Source organism: Phoca vitulina, unplaced genomic scaffold (genome assembly GCF_004348235.1).
Source record: "Phoca vitulina isolate PV1807 unplaced genomic scaffold, GSC_HSeal_1.0 scaffold10, whole genome shotgun sequence".
Taxonomy (NCBI): Eukaryota; Metazoa; Chordata; class Mammalia; order Carnivora; family Phocidae; genus Phoca; species Phoca vitulina.
In genome coordinates, this window is record NW_022589713.1 from 41,848,681 (window position 1) to 41,869,992 (window position 21,312).

At 50.7% G+C, this 21,312-nt stretch overlaps 2 protein-coding genes across 5 annotated transcripts; one reads left to right on the plus strand and one right to left on the minus strand.

The window, feature by feature from the left end:
• Nucleotides 1-261: 261 nt before the first annotated feature.
• On the plus strand, nt 262-1,945 carry LOC116634861 (5-beta-cholestane-3-alpha,7-alpha-diol 12-alpha-hydroxylase). The gene has a single exon (XM_032408329.1). It carries the CDS (start codon nt 366-368, stop codon nt 1,869-1,871), a length of 1,506 nt encoding a protein of 501 aa, XP_032264220.1. The 5' UTR covers nt 262-365; the 3' UTR covers nt 1,872-1,945.
• Nucleotides 1,946-5,924: 3,979 nt separating this feature from the next.
• Nucleotides 5,925-17,311, minus strand: ACKR2 (atypical chemokine receptor 2). 4 transcript variants are annotated; one of them, XM_032409222.1, is made up of 3 exons: nt 17,228-17,266; nt 11,578-11,661; nt 5,925-8,803 (listed from the first exon to the last, which is right to left on the minus strand). In XM_032409222.1, the coding sequence occupies exon 3, from the start codon at nt 8,772-8,774 to the stop codon at nt 7,614-7,616; it is 1,161 nt and encodes a 386-aa protein (XP_032265113.1). In that variant the 5' UTR covers nt 8,775-8,803; nt 11,578-11,661; nt 17,228-17,266; the 3' UTR covers nt 5,925-7,613. The 4 variants fall into 4 exon arrangements, with proteins under 4 accessions (XP_032265113.1, XP_032265114.1, XP_032265112.1 ...); XM_032409223.1 differs by lacking the exon at nt 11,578-11,661 and having other exon boundaries at nt 17,200-17,311; XM_032409221.1 differs by lacking the exons at nt 11,578-11,661; nt 17,228-17,266 and adding an exon at nt 16,971-17,054.
• Between the last annotated feature and the right edge of the window lie 4,001 nt (nt 17,312-21,312).

Sequence of the window (21,312 nt, forward strand, 5' to 3'; positions counted from 1 at the left end):
TCAGTAAACCACACGGGTGGAGTGGGATCAAAGAAAGCTTTGTAGACTCATGCTGGAGCTGAGTCTGAAAAGATCAGAGCAAATCCTAAGCTGGTGAGGGGACTGTGACCATAGCTAGAGGCTTCTTTCTGGGCTTCCTTCTGGTCCCACCCCCCTCCTCCCACCAGGTTGCAGCAAGCGCTAAATCTAAGAGAACACTTTGCCCCCAGATACTGTCTCGCCAGGGTTATTTAATAGAACTTACAGCTACAGGGCAAGGTCCAGGTGGACAGACCTTTTCATCCCCAACTTGTCACAGCCTCTCAAAAGCTCTCTGGCACCCAGAGAACAGTGTGTCCAGAGCTCAACCCAAAAAGAGCATAGCCATGGTGCTATGGGGTCTGATGCTGGGAGCCCTGCTGGTGGTCACCGTGGGGTGCCTGTGTCTGCTGGGGCTGCTCCGGCGACGCAGGCCCCAGGAGCCCCCTCTGGATAAGGGCTCCATACCCTGGCTGGGCCATGCCATGGCTTTCCGGAAGAACATGCTTGAATTCCTGAAGCACATGCGGGCCAAGCATGGAGATGTGTTCACAGTGCAGCTAGGGGGCAAGTACTTTACCTTTGTCATGGACCCCCTCTCCTTTGGCCCCATCCTCAGGGATGCACAGAGAAAACTAGACTTCGTGGAGTATGCAGAAAAACTGGTGCTAAAGGTATTTGGATACCAGTCGGTGCAAGGAGACTACCGGATGATACACTCTGCCAGCACCAAGTACCTCATGGGGGACGGCCTGGCAGACCTCAACAAAACCATGCTGGACAACCTGGCCCTCGTTATGCTGGGGCCCACGGGCCAGAGTCTGGGTTCTAGTTGCTGGCGTGAAGATGGCCTCTTCCACTTCTGCTACAATGTCTTGTTCAAGGCAGGCTACCTGAGCTTATTCGGCCATACAAAGGACCAGGAGCAGGACCTGCAACAGGCAGAGGAGTTATTTGTCCAGTTCCGCAAGTTTGACAACTTGTTCCCCAGGTTTGTTTATTCCTTGCTGGGGCCCCGGGAGTGGCTAGAAGTGGGCCGGCTCCAGAGTCTGTTCCACAAGACACTCTCTGTGCAGCACAACTTGGAAAAGAATGGCATCAGCAACTGGATATCCTACATGCTTCAGTATCTGAGGGAGCAGGGAGTAGCCCCAGCCATGCAGGACAAGTTCAACTTCATGATGCTCTGGGCCTCCCAGGGGAACACGGGCCCAACCTCTTTCTGGGCCCTCTTGTTCCTGCTAAAGCACCCAGAAGCCATGCGGGCTGTGAGGGAGGAGGCCACCCAAGTCCTGGGGGAGGCCAGGCTGAAGGCCAGGCAGTCCTTTGACCTTGACATCAGCGCCCTGCACCGCACTCCAGTGCTGGACAGTGTGATGGAGGAGACGCTGCGGCTGGGGACTGCACCCACCCTCCTCAGGGTGGTGCACAGTGACCATGTCCTGAAGATGGCCAATGGACAGGAGTACCTGCTCCGAAGTGGAGACATCGTGGCCCTCTTCCCCTATCTTTCAGTGCACATGGACCCTGACATCCACCCGGAACCCACTGCCTTCAAGTATGATCGCTTCCTCAACCCCAATGGTAGCCGAAAAGTGCACTTCTGCAAGGCAGGCCAGAAGATCCACCACTATACCATGCCGTGGGGCTCAGGTGTCTCCATCTGCCCTGGGAGGTTCTTGGCCATCAGTGAGATGAAGCTCTTTGTCCTGCTCATGGTCACATACTTTGACCTGGAGCTGGTGGACCCTGACACATCTGTGCCACCCGTGGACCCCCACCGCTGGGGCTTTGGCACCACCCAGCCCAGCCACGAGGTGCGCTTCCGTTACCGCCTGCGACCTACCCACTGAGCTCTGCCAAGGTGGCCGCGAGCCTGGCCTCAAGACGTCCCTTGGGAGTCTCCACCTCCTCCAGCCCCTCTGAAGGCCCACCTTTCCCTCGGGTTCTGTGGCATCGCCTACCTCTGTCCTGGTCGCCTTCCTTAGCTCTCTGACTTTTCCCAAACTTAGTTTGGGAAATAACGTGTACCTTGACAAGTCCTGCAGTACAGAAACTGGTTATCGTGAGTAATGGAGTGTCTTGCAAATGTTACCCTCCATCCTCCCACCTCACTTTATTATTTTCCTCGACGCCTATTCCACATCCTGTGGAATTCAGGTTCGTCCAGAGCAATACAAGGCAAGCCTCGTGTGTAATTTTTCATTTCCTAGTTGACACATTTTTAAAAAAGCAAAAAGAAACAGGTGAAGTTCATGTTTATAATATATTTAACTGAGCCTAATATATCCAAAATATTAGCATTTCATTATGTCATCAATAAAAGAATATTAGTGAAATAATTTTACGTTTCTTTTTCTTGTGTTGCCTTCAAAATCTGGCATGTACTTTTTCCCCTTGCAGCGTGTCTCATTTCAGACCAGCCGCATTCTAAGTACTCAACAGTCACAAGTGGCTATTGGCTCCCGAATTCATAGAGCAGGTCTGGAGACATGGTGCCTTTCACGTAGGAGTTATTCAAGGTCCCTGCTCCATGCCGTTGTCCCCCCTCCACACCCCCGCCCCAGGGTGATCTCATCCCCTCCTCTGGTTTCCACAACCATTGCTGAGCTTGGAGCCCCTCCTACTTCCAGACCCTCATCCTCCCCACCGGGGTCCCACAGCCCCTCTGACTCAGTTTGGCTCACGTAGAACTCAGCATCTGTCCCCCACCTCTGCCCTGAATCACCCCCTTCTCCGGATTTCCCTGCCTGTCTCTGCTCAGGACACCACCACCCACCCCATCCCCCCAAGACAGATACAGAGGAGACACCCTCACCTCCCCCACTCTCACCCACAGTCATGCCCTAGTTCTGTCAGTTCAAGCCCCTGCAGTGTCTCTGAGACTGTCCCCTTTTCCCCACCCCCACTGCCATTCCTAGAGCTCAGCACTCTGCATCTCTCCGCCACCAGGCCTGTCTGGCCCTCTGTTCACCCCGACCTTTCTCCAAACCTTTCGCCTCTGATTGTCCTTCTCTCATTTTTCTGGCTCCCCATCCCTCCACACACCTAACATTTAAATTTTGCCACAGTCGGTCCCCAAATTTTCAACCCAGTGCAATTCAACATTGCCAACTTTGTCTAACGGAATGGTCTGTAAAGTAGAGCGGCTTGCTGTAACGGCCACCCCTGGTGCTGGCTGCTCCTGGAAACCTTCCTGGATCTCCCCTCTTCCATCCCCTGCCCCAGAACGCACTCCATCCCCTGAGGTTCCCCTAGCCCTGTTCACATCATAGCACATCTGTTATGTGTCATTGCTTTCTGTGTCCTGCTCTCTTCCTCCTGGCCCCTCCCTCCGACTGGAGCTCATAGGGCTTGGTATCTTATTGCTCCATCTCTGACCCCCAATTCCATAAATGGAGATTAAATGACAGAAAATTGACTCCATCTCAGCCGTTTTACTTCATGTCCTCAAATCATTTCCTTCCCCACCCTGGCCTCACTCAGCTTTCTGGCATGTGAGATGGAGACAATCCCATTGCCAAGCATGCTTACCAGGGCTGGGGGTGGGGAGAGTGTGTTGCTGCCGGAGCCCAGCTGCCCGGGACAGGAGGGGCAGAGGCCGTGGGAGCTGGCAGAGGGTGCTGGAGAAGGGGGGCCAGGCAGCATAGACCCCTGCAAGGATGCCCAGTGGGCTTCTCTCTTACTCATCTATCCCACATATATGACTGGCCTCTTCCATTTGTTTTTGAGGCTGGCTGTTCTGTCCAGAGGTTTGGCAGGATAACAGGCTGTTAGAGTATCTCAGGGAGGGGCTGGGGCTGGAGGCAAGAGTCTGTGCCCACCAGCTACGTGACTCTGGGCCAGAGTCTGCCTTTCTCTGGGTCTAGCTGCCCCAAAATGATGATGTCTGAGCTCTGACTGGCTTGGAGAAGCCAGTTTATCCCATCCTGTTCCGCAAGGGGCCAGGAGCACAGGAAAAGTCACATGGGGAGCACAGGAGAGGGTGAAGGGGACTGAGAGGCTGGGAGCCACCATGGGGAGCTTATCAACGAGCCTCTCCCGGCTCTCCACACAGCCAGGCCCTGTGCTGGAGCAGGTATTAGGATCGGGGCAAAGATGCAGGGCCTTCACACACTCCTGGGCCCTGCCCAGGCCTAGGTGCTATATCCCCTCCTTTGCCCCACACCCAGAGAAATCTGGACCAGGGGCCTGACCTGAGGGCCCAAGTCCATTGAGTCAAGACCAAGAGGTCTCAACTGAGAGTGACTTCGTGTAGATTTCCCAGGAACTTCATGTTTGAGGGTATGTCTGGGACCAAGGGAACCCTCAGTGGGTCAGGTTGAGGTGAATACAAGTATACCATCCCACAGTCATGGATATCCACGATAACAACAGGCCTCCCAGGAAGCAGTGAGCACCCAGGATTAGAGTGTGCACACAGAAGCCAAGGCCTACCTGTGGGTACGGGAGGGGTCCATGGCACCTGTAGTCCTATGTGCTCTGCATGGACACACTGTCTACAGGGGCTACCCTTCCTTCCCTACCAGGGGCCTGGAGGCAGTAGGAAGACTGAGACCCCCAAGAATATATCTAGTCACTACCTGTTCTGACGCAACAGTCCTGACCCCCCAATCCTCACTGCTGCACCAGATTTCCTTTCCCTCAAAGAAAAGCCCACTATGTGTATTCTCTGACGATAGCTTATAGCAAAGCAAGATCAGGGATGACATGCCAATGGCGAAATTGCAGGCACCTGGGAAAGAAAAGAGGTTTTTGGTTTTTTTGTTTCGGTTTGTTGTTTTTCTTTTTTTCCATAGGTAGTAACAGCTGTAAACCCTCAAACCTTCACAGAGTAGAGCCATGCCTGTCCTTCTCCCTGGGTCAGCCAGGGGAAAAGTCCAGCTTGCCTCAGAATCTGAGGACCAAGAGAATCCTGGGAGCTTTCCTGGAAAGGTCTGAGCAGTGCAGCCAGGGAGCCAGGCCTTTGGGCAGATGGAGAGCAGCAGGAGGGACCAACATCCAGGCTGGGAAATAAGGGCAGGATGGAGGGGGCTCTGTCCCGACCTGGGCTGTGAGAGCCCACCTCCAATTCCCTCCCTGACTGGTGCCTTCTGTGCTCTAGTCAGAGCCCTCGATATGGTCAGCAATGCAGTCAGTGGCAATGAGGACAGCGAAAGGGATCAATGGGTCACCTGTGGCCAGCCCTTCTCCTCCCCCTTGGGCACAGGCTTTAGGGCCCTTCTTATACACCTGCTGTTTGCAGAGAGCACATACCCACACTCACACAGCTAGAGAAAGATACACAGGAACACACAGAAAACCTGTGGGCACAGACCCAGGCCCATGTGGACACAGTGACATGTTCATGTCGGACCCACATACACAGCCATATGTACTATGCACAGCCCACACGGCAACACACACACACACACACACACACACACACACACACACAAATGCACCAGTGCTGGGGACAAGCCCTGCCAGGTGTCCCTCGGCTGGCATAGCTTGTCCCATCCCATCTGTGCATCGTGGATACAAAGTCAGAGACTCTGGGTCCCTAGACCCTGTTGGTATAGTCAGGCTGCTCATTGGGCAGGACTGAGGTCCCCAGTGGGGCAGATTTCAGGAGCTCTAAAATAGAACCCCACCCCCACATCCTCAAGCAAATCACCACCTTCAGAGCCAAAGCTTCATTTCCTAGGGCACCACAGGAGCTCAGAGCCCTTCGTGACAGTGGGAGTCTGGGGCCTTGGGAGAGAGAATTAAAGGCACAAGAGCTGAACAAGATGGAGGCAGGGGAAACAAAGAGTGAAAAATCAGCACAGTCAACTCTGGCAACATTCAGGGACAGCCCTGCTTGTGACACACGGGCTGTGACTAGAGCATCCGAAACTCGGGGGAAGCAAAGAAAGAATGGCAGAATATTGACCACCTGCTCCATTCTCTATTGATCCAGTCATTCATTAAAAAAAATACTTAATGAGCCTCTGCTATATTCTAAGCACTGACTTAAGCACAGGGGATATCGATTTAATACATGGCAAAGTCCCTGCTCTCCTGGAGCTTGCATATACCCAGCCCTGTGTTCTCTTGTCCTCCAGTCTATCCACCTATAAGTTTCCTTCCGTGCATTACCATCTGCTAGGCTCTGTGCTGGGTTTTTCAGGACCAGCACAGCAGGATGTGGGCAGGTTATACCAGGTGGTTTTGGTAGGTGGGGAAAAGCAGTGAGTGTTTTAGAAACTCAGGAAAGAGAGATGTCACTGTGTGCCAGGAGCTCCCTGGGGAAAGGTTTTCAGTGGCCAGGGAGGATGCCAACCATTGGAGACATGAAGAGGGAAGCACCCAGGCAGGGTATATCAGCCAGGAATCCTTGGATTGCAAGTAACAGAACATCACCATGTGAAGGAATATATTGGTTCGTGTAACCGTCAAGTCCACGACTGGAATGAGCTTCCACCTAGATTCTGGGACTTCCACACTGCCCTCGGGGTCTGCTCATTCACAGTGCTATCACCTCACCCTCTGAAGTTTGAGTTGACAAAGGAGCACCCCCACACCGCACATCCTCTTGGCTTCAGTCTCATGCCTCTGTTCTAGCATGTTCTAGTTGCCGCATTTCACAAGCTCTACCTGGGTCCTGTGCCCATCCTAAATGAATCACCATGCCAGGAAAAAGTGAGGCTGTAACTGGCCCAAGTCCTGTGCTCTACATGAACTCCACCCAAAGCACAGGGCAGAGTGAACAACGAGTGGTTTCCCAGAGCAAGCAGAATTCCATGACAGGACAAAGATGAATGGACAGCTGGCTGAAAAGTGACCCCTGTTACACAAGAGAGTGGGCAAGCACAAAACATGGAGGTGGGAATGCGCAAGAAACAAGGGGTGCCTGGTGTCCAGGAAATGAAAAGTAACGAAGGGTAAGGGTAAGCTGGTGTATGGGATTCTCCTTGTGAAAGCTCCAGGCTCGAAGCTGGACAGACTTTGGACTTGATTGTGCAGGCCCCAGGGACCCCCGAAGGCTCCAGGGAGGGGGCATGGGAAGCAGAGGGAGGATGAGCCTCCTGGACTGTTGGGAACATGTGTTCACTCCGCCTTCCACCTGCCAACTCTCATGTTCCGGGGAAGTTCCCCATGTGGGGCACTTCCAGCCCCTCCTGCTCACCAGCCTCTTGGAGCCACCATCAAAGCTGTGACATTAAACAATATTGCAGCAATATTTCCCCAGCTGAGCTCCAGGGAAGGGAGCCGACTGGTGGGTGGCAAGCCTTGGGCTACTCTGAGGAAGATGGAAGTGATGGCTGAGGGTGAGGTGATCGTTCTGGCTGGTGGGTACAGATTAGATGACAGGAGAGCATGACGACAAGAAGCACAGAGGTCAGTTGGGAAACTACTCTAGCAATTCATGCAAGAGAGTATGGTTTCCTGGAAGGCAGGAAAGAAAGTGGAGGAAGGAGGCAAGAGTAGGCAGATGCCGCTGATGGTGGAGCACTGAGAACCAACCACGGCACGTGGCAACATGGTCCCTGAAGCCTTTGGAGAGAGGAGTTTGGGTGGACGCCCAACTGAGCTAGGTCCCATCCACTCTCACCAGACTGTGGTATGGCCACTCAGGCTTGATTTTCCCCCATATCACCCTTGTTGGGGGAGCGCTCAGCCTGCCTCTCCCTGAGGTCATGCATGCCAGTCATTTCTTCTTGGGCAGTGAGCCTGCTACTCTCAGAGCTGCTGGACAGAGGGGCCTGTGCAGGGCCAGGCGCCTGGGGCCGCCTGAGCACAGTGACGAGGAAAGCCTTCAGGTACTGGCGGAAGTGGCGGCTGGAGAAAGCATAGAGAATGGGGGTGAAGCAGCAGTGAAGGAAGGCGATGCTCTCTGTCACCTGCAGTGCGTAGTCCAGGTGCTTGGTAACCTTGCATTCCCCAAAGACTTGCAGGTCCAGCAGTGAGTGCAGAAACAAGGTGAGGTTGTACGGGAACCACAGCACAAAGAAAGCTACCACCAGGGCTATGACTATCCTTAGAGCCCGGCCCTGGCCCGGGGGCCTCAGCCTGACCAGCACACAGCCAATGCGGGAGTAGAAAAAGACCATGACAAGGAGTGGAAGGAGAAACCCCAGGAGGTTCTGCTGGAAACGGAGGAAGAGCTTCCAGATGGTCGCATGACCCCCAAAATCTGCATAGCAGTTCCACACACCTGTGGGGTTTTCATGTGTCTGCACAAAGACCATGTCAGGGATGGAGACAGCCAGGGCCACAGCCCATACCATGGCAGCCAGGAGCAGGCTTTTCGCCCGGGTTCTCAGCCTGTGATGGGGCTGAGCATGGACGATCTCCAGGTACTTGTCCAGGCTCATGCAGCTAATGAAGAAGATGCCACTGTAGAAGTTGATGGTATAGAGGGTGCTCACCATCTTGCACAAGAAACTCCCAAAGACCCAATGCCAGGTCACAGAAATGCCCCAGAAAGGCAGTGTCACCACAAACAGGAGGTTGGAGATGGCCAGGTTCAGCAGATAGACCTCAGTCATCCGCCTGCGAGGTATATACCGAAGCAAGACCACTAGAAGAAGGAGGTTCCCGCCCAAACCCAGCACAAAGATCAGGCTGTAGAAGATTGGCAGGAAGATCCTGCCAAAGGCCAGCACCTCGTCCTTCCTGCAGAGCATGAAGGTCACCTGGTCCAGGTAGTACTCATAGTCATAGAAAGAGCTGCTGTTCTCAGAACTGGCGACCTCGGTGGTGGGCAGCAGAGGGGAGGCGGTGGAGGCCATGTTGGGAGGACACGTCCAGTTCTGGAGCTCTGTAGACCAGAGTACAATGGGAGAGAAATAAGGTGAAACCAGACATTCTCTACCATTCTCCAAACCCACTTTTGCTACTGCTCTGGGAGGCCCCACAGACTCTTCACATCAACATCAGTACCTGTAGGCTACGAGGAAGAGCACAAGTGTGGGGAGCCCGAGCCTACCACTTAATAGCTGTTACCTTAGGTGGGTGGCTTAACCTCAGGTGTTTTCATAGTACTCCCTTCTTTCATTATGGCTTCTCTTCTTTATTTTCTCCTTCATCGTTTGAAAGAATTGATAATGTCTTTCAGATTTTTCTTTATTATTTAGGGGTACCCATTCACCTGTGTATTGGGTCTCCATACTCTTCCTCATGTGTGCCTTACAATTACTCTTCTTTGTGTGGCTTATGTTTTTTTTTTTTTTAACAAGCACTTCTCTTCAGTGGGACTTCTTTTATCCATAAATGTCTAGTGTGTCCACTCTGGCTTTCAATTTTCTTGACTTCTATCACCTACGGATTTCCCTTATTTTTGTTATTTTAAAAATATTTTATTTATAAATATTTAGTTTTACATCAATATTCTTATTTATAAATATTTAATATTTTAAAAATATTTTAAAAATAAAAATATTTTATCCAGTATATCTAGGTTTGTAGCAGAAAGGTGTGATCCATCATGCTGAGAGACTCAGAACCTACTAAACCTTTCCATCCCTCAGTTTTTCCATCTTTAAAATGATACTACTAGTAATAGTACCTACTTCGTGGGGTTCTTGTGAAGCTTAAATGTGATCATTCACGTAGAGCACTTCACACTCTACGAAAAGAGTGCCCAGAACATAGTAGGCACTCATTGAATGTTAGCTTAAATTATTGCTTTGTTGAGAACTGAGTCCATCATCTTCCCACCAGTGTCTTCTCTCCTGCATCTCTCTAACTGAATGGCACCACCAACTACTCAGTCACCTAGGACTGAAATGTGGGAGACATTCCGGATTCCTTCCTCACCCCCCCCACCACCTGCGAATCTCTACCTCCTTACTGCCATTTGAATATGTCCAACATTTTTAAGTCCCATAAAAATATATACATGATACTTGTTTAATAGAATTAAAACAAATGAAACAAAAATACTTTGAAGGAGTTCAAAGAGATGAAAGGGAAAGCAGGATGATAGGCACAGCATTCGAGATGGTGGCTGCCTGGGCAGAAGCCAGAGGCATGGGATGAGGGCAGGTCACTGTCTGTGGTCCAGTTAGTTCCCTCTGGGGCAGTGGTTTCCCAGGTTTTAATTGTATTTTTAAAAATGCTTTTTAAGGGCACCTGGGTGGCTCAGTCAGTTAAGTGTCTGCCTTCGGCTCAGGTCATGATCCCAGGGTCCTGGGATCGAGTCCCACATTGGGCTCCTTGCTCAGCAGGGAGCCTGCTTTTCCCTCTCCCTCTGCCCCTCCCTCTGCTCATGTTCTCTCTCTCTCTCTCTCAAATAAATAAATAAAATCTTAAAAAATAAAATAAAAATGATTTTTAAGAGAGAGCCTCACATGCACCAGTGATAAGAATCTGTCATGAACCAAGGATTATGCTTAATCTTGTTTTGTGTTCCAGGAGAGAGACTTCATGTTCAACACATTAGATTGTTCACCAATGAAGAAGAGGGTTTTGGAGGAGAGAGTAGGAGATAAAAAAGAATGCGTCACTCAAGGAAGCACTCATGCACCGCCTCCGGAGTGGGGCCTATAGGCTGGTGATCATGGTTCATAAACCAAGAAATACAAATCAAGCCCACTTTGCACCTCTGTGTTTTATTTTTTATTCTTTGATTCAAGAGAGATTGAACTTTTTAGTATGTTCAATGCCTATTTGTATTTCTTCTGTGAATAGTTCATTGTTTTAATGGATGGAATTCTCATTTTATAAGTGGTTTTATATGGTAAGGATTTAGCTTTTACATTGCAAACATTTGCCCCAATCCTTCCTGGTAGAAGTTTTGTCTCTTTTTTTTCCCAGGTAGAACTCTGAAAGAAATGTTGACTCAGGCCCTCAGTGGACCCATCCTATATCCATGACACTGGGACCTCACAGCTGATGGAAATATACAATGCTGCTGAGACAGAACATCTCCCAGGGAAACCCCAGAGTCTTCCTACTCATTGAACCTCTGTACCACCCTTGGACTCCTATTAAATGGCATCTGCCAAATGTTGGGGAAAATCACACACATGCTCTAGCCCTACCTAGGAGCTCAGCCTGGGTGGCTTTATCTAGGGTTGGGCTCTGGACTGGCCTCAGGAACTTTGCCTTGTGCCTTCCTTTCCTGGTCCTGTGCATCTGGGGTCTCCTTTCCCTGAGCCCCTCCCTTTCCTGGGCAACAGTAAGGGGCCTGGCTGGTGTTGGAGTCCATGAGCTACTGGGGTTGGGAGGAGGGAGTGCTCTTCTGCACTTGGACCTGATTAGGGATTATTAATCAGAAGTTATCACTAATTAAACACTGGCTCTTCTGGTCCAGCATTACTGACATTGATTCTGACCTGGGTTCTCAAAGTCCCTGCTTTAACAAACAACCAAGTCTGATGATCGTTTTGATCAAAGCCAGAGGTTAGGGTCCAGGCTGGCCCAGGTCACCTTTACAAGGCTCCTTCCACCTGGAACACTGTTCCCTTCCCTCTTGGGCCCTCTGGCCTCCTGACCGTTCACTCTGGGAATCTTTCCAGGTCGCTTTGAACTCTGAGACCATGAACCCCATGCTCCTGACTGCCCTTCAGGTCCCTGTCAACTCACACCTACCTGTCCCTCTGGACTCACTCGGGTTTTTCTTTTTTGTGTTCACTTTTCCTTATGCCTGAATTCATTTGGTTTATCCAGCAATACCTTGAGAGGAATAAATGAGAGTATCAGCTATTTACATGCTAGTACGAATTAGCAGTATGAAGTTCTGCAGTGGAACCTTTGGGGGAATCTAGGGAACTATACGGAGAGGGAGGATTTAAAGAGGAGGGAAAACAAGGGTGAGGTGAGCAGAGCTTCCCCGACAATGAAGCCAAGGGCACAAAGGCAAACTACAGCTTGTCTCTGGAGCAGTAACATCATCCTCTTTGTGACTTCCTGAAGCTGCTGGCCTGGGCTGGCTCCAGCTTTGACTCAGCAAGAATCTCTGGATGAAGAGTAATGCCCCCGCCTGAGGATCTAGGGCTCCCCTCCCTAGGCCTCTCAGAGAAGTCACAGTCGAGGCAACAAGGGAGAGGATATCACTACATCCATCTAGGCAGGAAGGCAGCCATGTTAGTTGAGCTCCTTCCATGAGCTGACCACACAGGTGTAATTTTCTCCTTTAATCCTCACCATAGTTCTGGGAAGCAATACTATTATGATTCCCATTTTCTAGATGAGGAAACTGAGGCTTGGAATCAGTGGAGTCCCATTGCCCCCAGCTTCAGGTCAGCAAATGAGGGACCCAGAATTGGATGGCCCCAACGATATAAGGTAGCACTGGTGACCCTTTCCCTCTAGCTCCACTTTTCAGTATGGCCAAACCTGAAGTTGAAGAACGAGCCTCTGGTAGCGGGACTTCTGACCTTAGTAACCAGTGGAGAAAATATCCAAAGTCATTAATATGCTGAAGCAGCTCCCACAGGCTTGTGAGAGCCAGTTATGCAACATCTGGGAGGCATCCAACAAACGCTCATGATATTAACCAGTTCTGCATTTGGGGATGTTAAGTTGGTAGCTTGAAACTGGTCATGGTGGGGATATTTACACCATGGCAAATGCTACAAATTGGAGCTTCCTCTCCTTCTTGCATGTGCTCCCCATCCCCACCCCCATCCCTGAGAGCTGGTTATTAAACCTTTACTGGCATACCCCTGATCAAGACCCCATGAAGCCTGACCTACCCCTGCCCATTTCCCTCTGTCCTTGTCTGTGTCTCCATCACCTTTCCTCCTCGACCTGCCACATCGGTGCCGGAGCTGCCCTCCTCCCCAGCCAAGAGACCTTGGGGACAGGGGCCCGTGCAGGTTCCCTGTGGCCTGGCCATACTGAGTGTGCTGTCTACAGTGCAGCTGTGACTAGTGAACAAATAAACAAGCTCAAAGGTTACCCCAAAAAGCCACACCAGCTTTCAAAATGTAAAACCAAGAATAACATCTGAGATCACTTCTAGTGAACAAAAATTATGCTGGCCTCCTTACAATTTGGAAATCATACCCTTTAAAATGCAACCCAAATTCTCCCTTCCCAGAAGGCTGCCCAGGCCGCTAGGCTGGTGTAACTCCTGCCCCAACCCCCAGCACTTGCAGAAGGTCACTCCTCAGTCATGGAGCCTGGCTCCTTGGGCGGAGTCCCCTTTTGAGAGTGGCTCGCCCCCTCTGCGAGGCAGAGGTTGGAACTCACTAGCGCAGGGCTGGCATCTGAGAGGAATTCAACAAGTGACCATGGACTTAATCAGCACTGTCACCTCTTTTCATCCCTTCTTCTCACGCCTCATTTTTCCCTTGCCTGGTTTTCTGCCAGCCCCCCACTTGTGCCCTGGACACAGCAGAGCCAAGACCCTCCTTGTGTGGGGCCTCTCCCCAGCCCAGGCCAGCGTGCCGCAGTGGCCTTGGGAGCCCCGAGCCGTGGAGCACGTCCAGCCCACTGCTCTCCTGGAGCCATGTTCAAGTGCTGTCTCCAGTTGGCACAGCCTCCCTGGACCAATGTCACAGGATGTGCCCTCTGGCCACCCCCAGCTTCCTCCCTCAGGAGGCTCCCCTCCCCAGGAGGCTCTGCGAGGACTGGGGTGGAGATGGAGTCCCAAGGCCTGGACTCCACCCTGGCTCAGCTTGGGATGGGCCCCCTCCGCCTATAAATCTGGTTTTACCATTCTGCGTTTCTGGCCTCGCTGTGGCTGGAAAAATTGAAGCAAGGAGCTCTGAAGTGACGCCCTCTCTGACTGCAGTGTCTGGCTGTGGAAAGTGCTCCGGCCTTGGGACATAGGTAGAAGAATACTTGCCTTTGGGTGAACTGGTAACAGCTGGGGATCACTCTATTTCCCCACCGCCCCGGGGGTTTGAGAAAACACCAGATGTTCAACTCTACTGCGTATATGACAATTACAGCAACAACGGTGACAAACACCCACCACTTCCGTAGCACTTAGGTTGGGCCAGGCTCTGTTCTCAGAACTCGGCATGCATCCATTCATTTCATCCTGGCAATACCACCCTGATGCAGGTGCTATTATCATCTCCATTTTATATAGGAGGAAAATTCGTCACAGAGAGCCTAAGGAACTTGCCCGAGGCCACACAGCTAGTAAGTCACAGAGCTGGGATTTGAACGCAGGCTGAGTCTGAGCTAGCTCATTAAAAGACAAGGGTGAAGGATGGGGACTAGAGATGAAGTGACAGGAGACCAGGCTGCAGTTGTTGCTTGGGGTGCCTGAATGGAAGAGGCTGGGGGGCTGATGGTACGTGAATGAACAACAGGGAAAGGAAAGGCGAGCCACACAAGGAGGCCCCGAAGGAAGAAGTTTGGTGCCTCAGGAATAGCACACTGGGAGAGAACTCATGAACAACCTACTCGGGGCAGAGCCGGGTCTCTGCTTCACTGCTTGGTTTGGGATGCCCTTGGGCTTGAACTTCGGGCCCTGCCAGCCCTAACACAAAGTCAAGGCTTCCGTCCTGGAGCTCTTGACTTGCTGTCTTCTCGCCCATAAAATAAATAGCACTCACAGCAAAGAATTTTGTGAGGAGTAAATCGCAGGCAATCATTTTAACAGCTAACATCATAGAGCCCTGACGGTGTGCTGGGTGCTGGGGCAAGGAGTTTTACATGTATTGACTTACTCAATCCTCACATTTACCTTACAGAAGTTATAGAAGTTAAATACTATTATCAGCCCCATTTTATAGCTGATGACACTGAAGCACAGAGAGGTTAGGGAACTGGCCCAAGATCACACAGCAAGTGACTAGTAGATCCAGGAATTGAAACCCAGATTTTTTTTAAAGATTTTATCTATGTATTTATTTTGAGAGAGAGAGAGCGAGCATAGGGAGAGGGGCAGAAGGAGAGGGAGAGGGAGAGAATCTCAAGCAGACTCCACGCTGAGCGTGGAACCCACCATGGGGCCTGGCTCAATCTCACAACCCTGAAATTATGACCTGAGCCGAAACCAAGAGTCGGACGCTTAACCGAATGCACCCCCCAGGCGCCCCTCCCAGAGTCCATGCTCTTAAACACTGAGTCATACTGCCTCTCAGAGAAAATAACAAGCCAGTTGTAGTCCCCTCTGCCAAGCTTTCTGTGTATTCATGTACTCACTGCTCACAACAACCTTGTGAGACAAGCACTATTACCACTCCCACTTTACAAATGAGGAACTGAGGCTCAGAGAGGGGGACTAATCTGCCCAAGGCCACTCAGCAAGTGTGCTACAGGGTCAGAAACAGAGTCCCTGCAGCGGATCCAGAGCCAGAGCCCTGGACCATATGCGGGGAGCTCCACTGCTGGGAGCCCTGACCTCAGACTCACGGGATGGACAGCTACCCTCTTCATGGTCCACTATGAGAAGCCTTGCATTTGGACTCATTGTGATGTATAAAACACAATGAAAACAATAGTAACGGGTCCTGACATTTACACAGGGCTCCACGCTTCCCCAGACTCTTATAGCCTGGTCCTTGCAAGTCCTCCTGGGTCCCTTGTTAGAGGCAGCAGGTGTTACCTCCATGGTTTCTCAGGAAGCCCAGAGCCACACCACAAATCAGGCAGAGCTGACCTTAGAGCCTCGAACTGCAGAGCCCTGGACCGTGGCACACTCTCCTTTTCTCTTTATTTTTTTTAACATATATTTTTCCTGATTACAAAAATAATATTGCGCAATGTAAAATGCGGAAATATAAGGGGAAAAAAATAGAAAAGAGGCTAATTGCCTCCAGGAATAATCTTTGGGAATGTTTTGGTGTATCTTGTCTGTTTTCATGTCCAGAGCTCCGTCCACTGCACTAAACCCCCCTGGATTTGTGGAATCACAGAGCCTGGCTGGAAGAGTGGTTTGTCCAGTCCCCTGCAGGGCATGAGGGCCTTTGAAGTTTCCTCCTGCTCCCTGGGAGATGTGAGGCCCGCCTGCTCCCCATGCTCCCTGGGACCCCACATTACTTAATGTTTCCTGGCTCTTATCAGGGACTGGGGATGTTTGCGACATTGATAAAATCACAAGGCAACCCCTCCTCCCAAAGCTTATTTCAGTTAATAAAAACGAAGTGGTTTTAGAGCCCAACTCTTGAAGGAGCTGCTGCAGAAGCAGGTATGATTGCCATGTCTTTCCTGAATTGTTTTTGCTTTTATCTCCTTTGTCTCTCTCATTGTTGCCTGAACTCTTACCACGAGAGCTCCTTGCATTTATATTTCAGCATTATGCTTGGCTCAAAATGAAATACAGTCATCACCTCCACTACCCTCAGGGAGGGTGGGACACTCAGCATGGTGCAGCATGGAAGAATAGACAGAATAGATTAGTCCACTTCTTAATGGCTGAGTCACCCTGGGCAAATTGCCTAACCTCTCTGAGCCTTACCTATAAAATGTCTCCTTCCTGGAGTTTTTCTAGTAATTAAATGAGTGCCATAACTATCGGTTCCCTTCCAGGCCCCCAAATAACACTTGGCTTAGCCCGGGATAGATAAGAGAAAATCCTGAGACTGTCTGGGGCAGAAGGAGGGAGCTGAGGACCTGGGCAGGGGGTAACAAGAGAGGACCAGGGGGCACAAGGAGAGCATGTGGATGTGTGCAAAAGAAGACCAGAGAGCTGGGGGGTTGGTTTAAAGACCATCTCATCTGTCTCCGCTGGGGAACCCGAGGCCCAGGGAGGAAAGGGAATGCCTGAGGTCAGTTGTCTGATACCAACTCTCAGGGACTTTCAGAATCCACAGAGCAGATTCTCAGAGCGGGAGTCAAGGGGGATGCGGTCAGCAGACAGCCTCACTCCCCGGCTGCTGAGGCAACTGCTCTAAGAGTTGCCCTAAAGAGAATGCTCCACCCTGACCGGTTCACACTTCTCTCTCCCCACACCTGTGGCCACTCTCTAAGCCACCGGACCCAGTCTCTCCCTGCAGCCCGTGGGTAGGGCCCACCCCACTCCAGCCATGGCCATAACCTCCCAGAGCCAGACCCACTTGCCGAGGGGTGTCCAACCTCACCCAGGAGGAGAGCAGCAGCTCCTGGATCCTGCTTCCTCAGAGAAGTGCAGAGAGAGTATGAGTATTTCGCCCTCTCTGGATCGGCCCTGCACACATCCCGCTTTATTCCGGAACAAAGCATCCCTTTGCGCCTGCCCCAGCCTATTTCCCTCCCTGGAAACGAGTCAAGCCCAAACGACCGCCCCTCATTAAGGAGCAACTCCCCCCCACCCAAAGACAATCTACTAACTTCGGAAAACACGCGTCCCCAACCACACCTCTCTGGACCAGTTCCCAGGCAGCTGGGCCAAGGAGATGAACAGCTCCAGTCCGGACCTTCAGGCCTTTGCTAGGCAGCTTTTCCCAACTCCAGCCAGCTGCATCGATCTCAGACACCTCTCCAGCATGATCTTACTACCATCCTCCCCCACATCTCCTCTGGCCATAACTCCCACCAAGCAGAGCTGTGTCTGCCTCCCCAGAGTGTCAGCACGATTCTCATCTCCTAGACTTTCCAAACCATCTTCCCCCTTCCCCCACCCTTCTCCCTCTGCCACCTGCATCGCAGCATGTATCTCTGCCTGATTATTTGTCTGCTCTCCTCCTAGGTCAGGAACTCCCAGGGCAAGGACCATACTTGACCCACCAGCCTGAACCTAGGGCCAGGCAAGAGCAGAAACTCACTGACTCTGTGTGTGTGTGTGTGTGTGTGTGTGTGTGTGTGTGTGTGTGTGTGACATTCTGCTTGCCATATGCTTGCCAGTATGAGGGTACTTCTCTGCCAGGACCGCACCTGTGGTCTGGGGGCAATGTCTCAGCCACCTCCCCCTCCAATCCCACTACCAGCCTGATACACAGCAGGTGCTTGGTCAATGCCTGCTGTCTGTACCTGAATTAAGCAGTAACAGAATAATGCCAGGTGGTCACAGGCCCTGGCATTGGAGTCACACAGTGCCGGGCTTAACTCTGGCTCTGTGCGTACCTATGTGTGATCTAGAGAAGGTGGCTTCACCTCTCTGCGCCTTGGTGTTCAGATCTGTATTGGGGGTGGGGACGCTGCCTTCCTCGGACAGCCACCATGAGAACTAAATGTCCCCAGAGAGGTGGACACGGACTTCAACATCTGCCTTTCCCTGGGGTCCACAGGCCACCTAGCGTGGAGGTCAAGCTGTGATGGGTTCTCACTCCAAGAGAGGGGAGCAGAGGACCTTCCAAGTGGGTGGGTCTCCAAGTCTCTTGATGCTGGTTATCAACAGGGAGGATAAAGAATAAGGAGATGCCCAACAGGAGCCATAGAGCCCTGGTTCCATCCTGGGGATGGATAACCTTTTAAGATTGGCTTGTCTTCCATTCTGTATTAAGTCTCTCAAGAGAATTATAACAGCTAAGTTCTAGAACCTAGGCTCTTTCCTCATCACCCCCCCCAACCTTGTTCAAACTTTTTATTTTAAGATAATTTTTAGACTTGCAAAAATTGTGCACAGAATTTCTATACACCTGTCAGCCAGTTTCCCCTAATGTGAACCACAGAACCACAGTATAATGATCTAAACCAAGAAAGTAACATTGACTCAATACCATTCTACAGACCTTATTCAAATGTCACCAACTGTCTCACTAATGTCCTTGCTCTGGTCCAAGATCTGAAGCAGACTCCCACATTGCATTTGATTGTTGTGGCTCCTTAGTCTCTCCATTTCTGGGGCAGTTCCTCAGTCTTGCTTTGTCTTGCATGACCTTGATAGTTTTGAAGAGGAATGTAGAATATCCCTAACTTTTGGTTTGATGCTTCTTCAAGATTAAATTACAGTTATGTGTTTTAGGCAGGAGCATCACAGAAGTGATGTTGTGTCCTTCTCAGTGCATTATACCAGAGGTATATGATTTCAATACATCTCATTACTGGCGATGTTAACTTTAATTACCTGGTAAGATGGTGTCTGACAGGTTTTTCCACTGTAAAATTACTATTTATTCCTTTGTAATTAAAAAGCATCTTGTGGGGAGGTACTTTGAGATTATGCAAATACTCATTCTTATCAACTTTTGCCCACTAATATTAACATTCATTGATGATGCTGACAATTTTTACTGTATTGTTTGCCAAACAGTGATTTTCTATTTCCATAATTCTTGTGTGTGTGTGTGTGTGTGTGCTGGTAAAGTTTATTTACATTGCATTTTATCACATCAGTCACATTTAAGTCCTGAAGACTTGTATTTATTTACATAGAGAATCCAGTACATTCCTGGGAGATTTTTTTTTTAATTAAAGATTTTTATTTATTTTTTGACAGAGAGAGACAGCGAGAGAGGGAACACAAGCAGGGGGAGTGGGAGAGGGAGAAGCAGGCTTCCCTGCCAAGCAAAGAACCCGATGCGGGGCTCGATTCCAGGACCCTGGGATCATGACCTGAGCCTAAGGCAGACGCTAAATGGCTGAGCCACCCAGGCGCCCCGGGAGATTTTTTTTTTATCAAAAACAAAAACAGGGGTGCCTGGGTGGCTCAGCCGGTTAAGCGTCTGCCTTTGGCTCAGGTCTTGATCTCAGGGTCATGGGATGGAGCCCTGCATGGAGGTCCCTGCTCAGCTGGGAGCCTGCTTCTTCCCCTCCCTCTGCCCCTCCCCACACTAGCACGCGCACGCGCGTACGCGCGCGCGCTCTCTCTCTCTCTCTGTCTTGAGAAAACAAATAAAATCTTTAAAAACAAAACAGGAGGCAACTAATATGACAGTTGGGTAGCTTAATGAACCTCATGCTTCTTGGGGACTCATCTGGGATTTTAGAGTGAACTATATCCAAGGGCTGCCAATGGCAACTCATGAGAGAGTCGTAGAGTTCCTTGCTTTTCACCATAAAGTCCTTGTTTAATTCCTCAATATTCAAATGAAGTTTTGGATCTTCCAGCGGGTCTTCATCTTGCTTTTCTGCCAGAGCTGTGCTTTCCTCAGGCGTGACCAGAGTTGCAGCCGGGCGTCCAGAGGTGCCGTGCACAGAAAAGTTGTGTGCATTTCCATCGGCTGCACAGCCACGCTTGGAGCCAGAAAGGGAGGAACCGCTGTGCGTTGCTCAAACTAGTTGCCCGAGTGGTAACCCTGGCAGGGCTGGAACCCTGGCTTCGCCTCTGCCAGGACCAGTAACAATTACTCTGTGGAGCTATGCCAAAACCTGCAAGACTCTCCTCCCCAGTCTTTTATCCAGAAACTTTACAAAATGACACCAGTTTTTATGCCTACGTCAAAAATTCCAGCTCAGGAAGCTAAAACCTCTTACCCCAGCAAATCACTCTCACAACTTCCATCATTCTTTTTACATTTACTAATTGGGCTTTACCATAAAAAAGAGTTGGCCCTTCTCTCAATTTATTTATGTGTATCGGTATGGACTCATGAGTATTAATTTTATTCCATTATTATCATCATTGATTTTGCTGTTCAAATTGTCTCATCCTCTTTCGAAATACCTCAGCCCATCTGCTTCCTCTTGAGCTGAATTTCCAGCCACAGCCCCTCAGACACCTACTCCCTGGTGTGCAGGGCCAGTTGTGGAGGTTCACAGCCCTTGCACCGATGGCCAGGTTTCTGGGGAATTCACTGAGGCATTTTCCCAGCAAAGGCTGGATCCTCCTGGAATGAACAGGTTCCAGCCAGAGGAAGTCAGTCACGGTTCCAGGGTCAGGGAGTTCCAGGAAGGGCTGAGCCTGGCCAGGTAGGCTCTTCCATAATTCACCCTGCCTTCCATAGACCCACCCCAGTCCTGACCCAGTAGCAGCACCAGCCGACCACCTCATGTGTCCTGCGTTTTTCCTTCTTGACCCGCTCTTCTCTGCCCAGCTGCTGGGATAGTAGCCGAGAAGTCAGGCGGCAGACAGCTGGGCAGCACTTGACCATATTCTTTGATGCAGAGGGTTTAGTTCCCAGCTGTTCTCCACGGGTCCCAAGAGTAGCCAAAGCAGAGAGAGCAGGGCACCGCAGCAAGAGAGACTACTTAAGGACAAGAGGGACTTGCCCATGTTGACGTGGGCTGGGAGGAGAAGGCTCTGAACTCATCTTCTTGCTCTTTAAGATGTGCAAGGATGATTCGCCCTGGGAAGGGTGCAGACCCCAGCCCCTGAAGCCAGGCAGCCAGGATGCACAGGGCCCTCTCCTACAGGATGCCATGTTGCTTCAACTTCAGAATAGAGATCCTAAAATACATACTGCTCTCACACGCTCCTAACACACAATTTTAACACGTTGGACACATCTACTATCACAGCAAAAAGTGACATCACATTTTCAAAACACCTGCTTCTATTGTCAGCCAAGGACTTGAATCTGTGAAGCTTTTGCCGGCAGCCTGACCCTTCCTGTCCTCCACCAG

What these genes read in the sequence shown, in the direction of transcription:
- ACKR2 (XM_032409223.1), bottom strand. Translation starts at nt 8,774, where the DNA reads ATGGCCTCCACCGCCTCCCCTCTGCTGCCCACCACCGAGGTCGCCAGT.
- LOC116634861 (XM_032408329.1), top strand. Translation starts at nt 366, where the DNA reads ATGGTGCTATGGGGTCTGATGCTGGGAGCCCTGCTGGTGGTCACCGTG.